Raw genomic sequence first — 1746 nt, forward strand, 5'->3', positions numbered from 1 at the left:
TGAAGGGATGGATGGATGGGTGAAGGGATGGATGGATGGAGGGAGTGAGGGAGAGAGGGAAGAAGGGAAGGATGGAGGGAGGAAGGGAAGGATGGTATGATGAATGAATGGGTGAGTGGAGGGGTGGATGGAGGAGGGGAGGAAGGGAGAGGGGGGTGAAGGGCACAGGGCTGACCCCAACGGGGACAAAAGGGCTGTGGGACAGACAGACAGACATGAGGAGGGCACAGAGCTGACTCTGATGGGGACAGAAGGGAGGAGGGACAGACAGATGGCTGACCCTGACAGGGAAAAGAAGGGGTGCAGGGGCACAGGGACAGGAGGAAGCCCCTGGACTGACCCCACAGCCTCAGGAGGGACACAGGGACAGAGGGACGGGCACCAATACCGAGGGGAGAGGGACCAGCCAGGCAAAGCAGCCCCAAGGAGCCACTTGGGGCAGGGAACCCCACCCAGACTGACCCTCCACGACCCACCTGCAGCTCAACCACAACCCTGCACCTCTTCCACCATGACCCACCTGCAGCTCCCTCATGGACTGATCTTCCACAACTCACCTGCAGCTCCTCAACCATCAACCACAACCCCCTGCAACTCCTCAACCAAAACCCACCTGCAGCTCCACCACAACCCACCCACCTGCAGCTCCTCAAGCACAACCCACCTGCAGCTCCCTCATGGCCTGACCCACAACCCACCTGCAGCTCGTTGACCATGACCCACCTCAACCAAAACCCACCTGCAGCTCCTCATCTCCATCTTCTCAGCCAAAACCCACCTGCAGTTCCCCTATGGCCTGACCCTCCACGACCCACCTGCAGCTTCTCATCTCCAGCTCCTTAACCATGACCCACCTCAACCGCAACCCACCTGCAGCTCCTCATCTCCAGCTCTTCAACCACAACCCACCTGCAGCTCCCCCATGGCCTGACCCTCCTGTAGCTCCTCATCTCCAGCTCATCAACCAAAACCACCTGCAGCTCCTCATCTCCAGCTCTTCAACCACAACCCACCTGCAGCTCCTCATCTCCAGCTCCTCATCAGCCCCCCTCGCAGATCCCGGCCCGCAGCCCCCCCCGGCCCCACCTGCAGCTCCTCAAAGGCGTCGTCCACGTTGGTGACCTGGTGCTGCTCGTGCACGGCGGGCTCGTCGCAGAAGAAGCAGACGACGGCGCGGTCGGTGAGGCAGAAGAGCTTGACCTTCTCGTGGTCCTTGCAGGGGAAGGGGCTGCGCTGGGCGCCCAGGATGGCGTCCAGGGGGAAGGCGCTGTAGCGCTCCACGATGTTGGCCAGTTTGAGGCTGGGCGCCAGCGTGGGCTCGGCGAAGGTGCGGCGGCACTCGGGGCAGTCGCGGGTGCCCTGCGGCTCCTGGCGCAGCCAGTGCTCGGTGATGCAGCGGCGGCAGAAGTAGTGCTCGCAGCCCAGGCACACCGGGTCCTGGTAGATGCTCAGGCAGATGGAGCACAGCAGCTCGTCCTTCAGGCTGCACGCCATGGCTGAGAGGGGAGAGAGTCAGAGGGGAGGGGAGAGGGTCAGAGGGGAGGGGAGAGGGTCGGGGGGGAATTGGGGGATGAGAGAGAGGGGGGAAGAGAGGGGAATGGGGAAAAGCTCATCCTTCAGGCTGCACGCCATGGCTGAGAGGGGAGAGGGTCAGCAGGGAAGGGAGAGGGTCAGAGGGGAGGGGAGAGGGTCAGAGGGGAGGGGTAGAGTGGGGAATGGGGGAGAGCTCATCCTGCAGGCTGCACA

At 62.9% G+C, this 1746-nt stretch overlaps 1 protein-coding gene across 1 annotated transcript in view; it reads right to left on the reverse strand.

The window, feature by feature from the left end:
• Window positions 1-1738, reverse strand: part of TRIM62 (tripartite motif containing 62) — an 8072-nt gene extending 6334 nt beyond the window's left edge. Inside the window, exon 1 of the mRNA XM_017839686.1 lies at window positions 1055-1738. Within this exon, the coding sequence (XP_017695175.1) occupies window positions 1055-1494 (440 nt within the window). The 5' untranslated portion in view covers window positions 1495-1738. The remainder of the gene's footprint in view (window positions 1-1054) is intronic.
• Window positions 1739-1746: the final 8 nt, after the last annotated feature.

The sequence above is a fragment of the Lepidothrix coronata genome, unplaced genomic scaffold, assembly GCF_001604755.1.
Source record: "Lepidothrix coronata isolate B3197 unplaced genomic scaffold, Lepidothrix_coronata-1.0 Scaffold457, whole genome shotgun sequence".
Classification (NCBI taxonomy): Eukaryota; Metazoa; Chordata; class Aves; order Passeriformes; family Pipridae; genus Lepidothrix; species Lepidothrix coronata.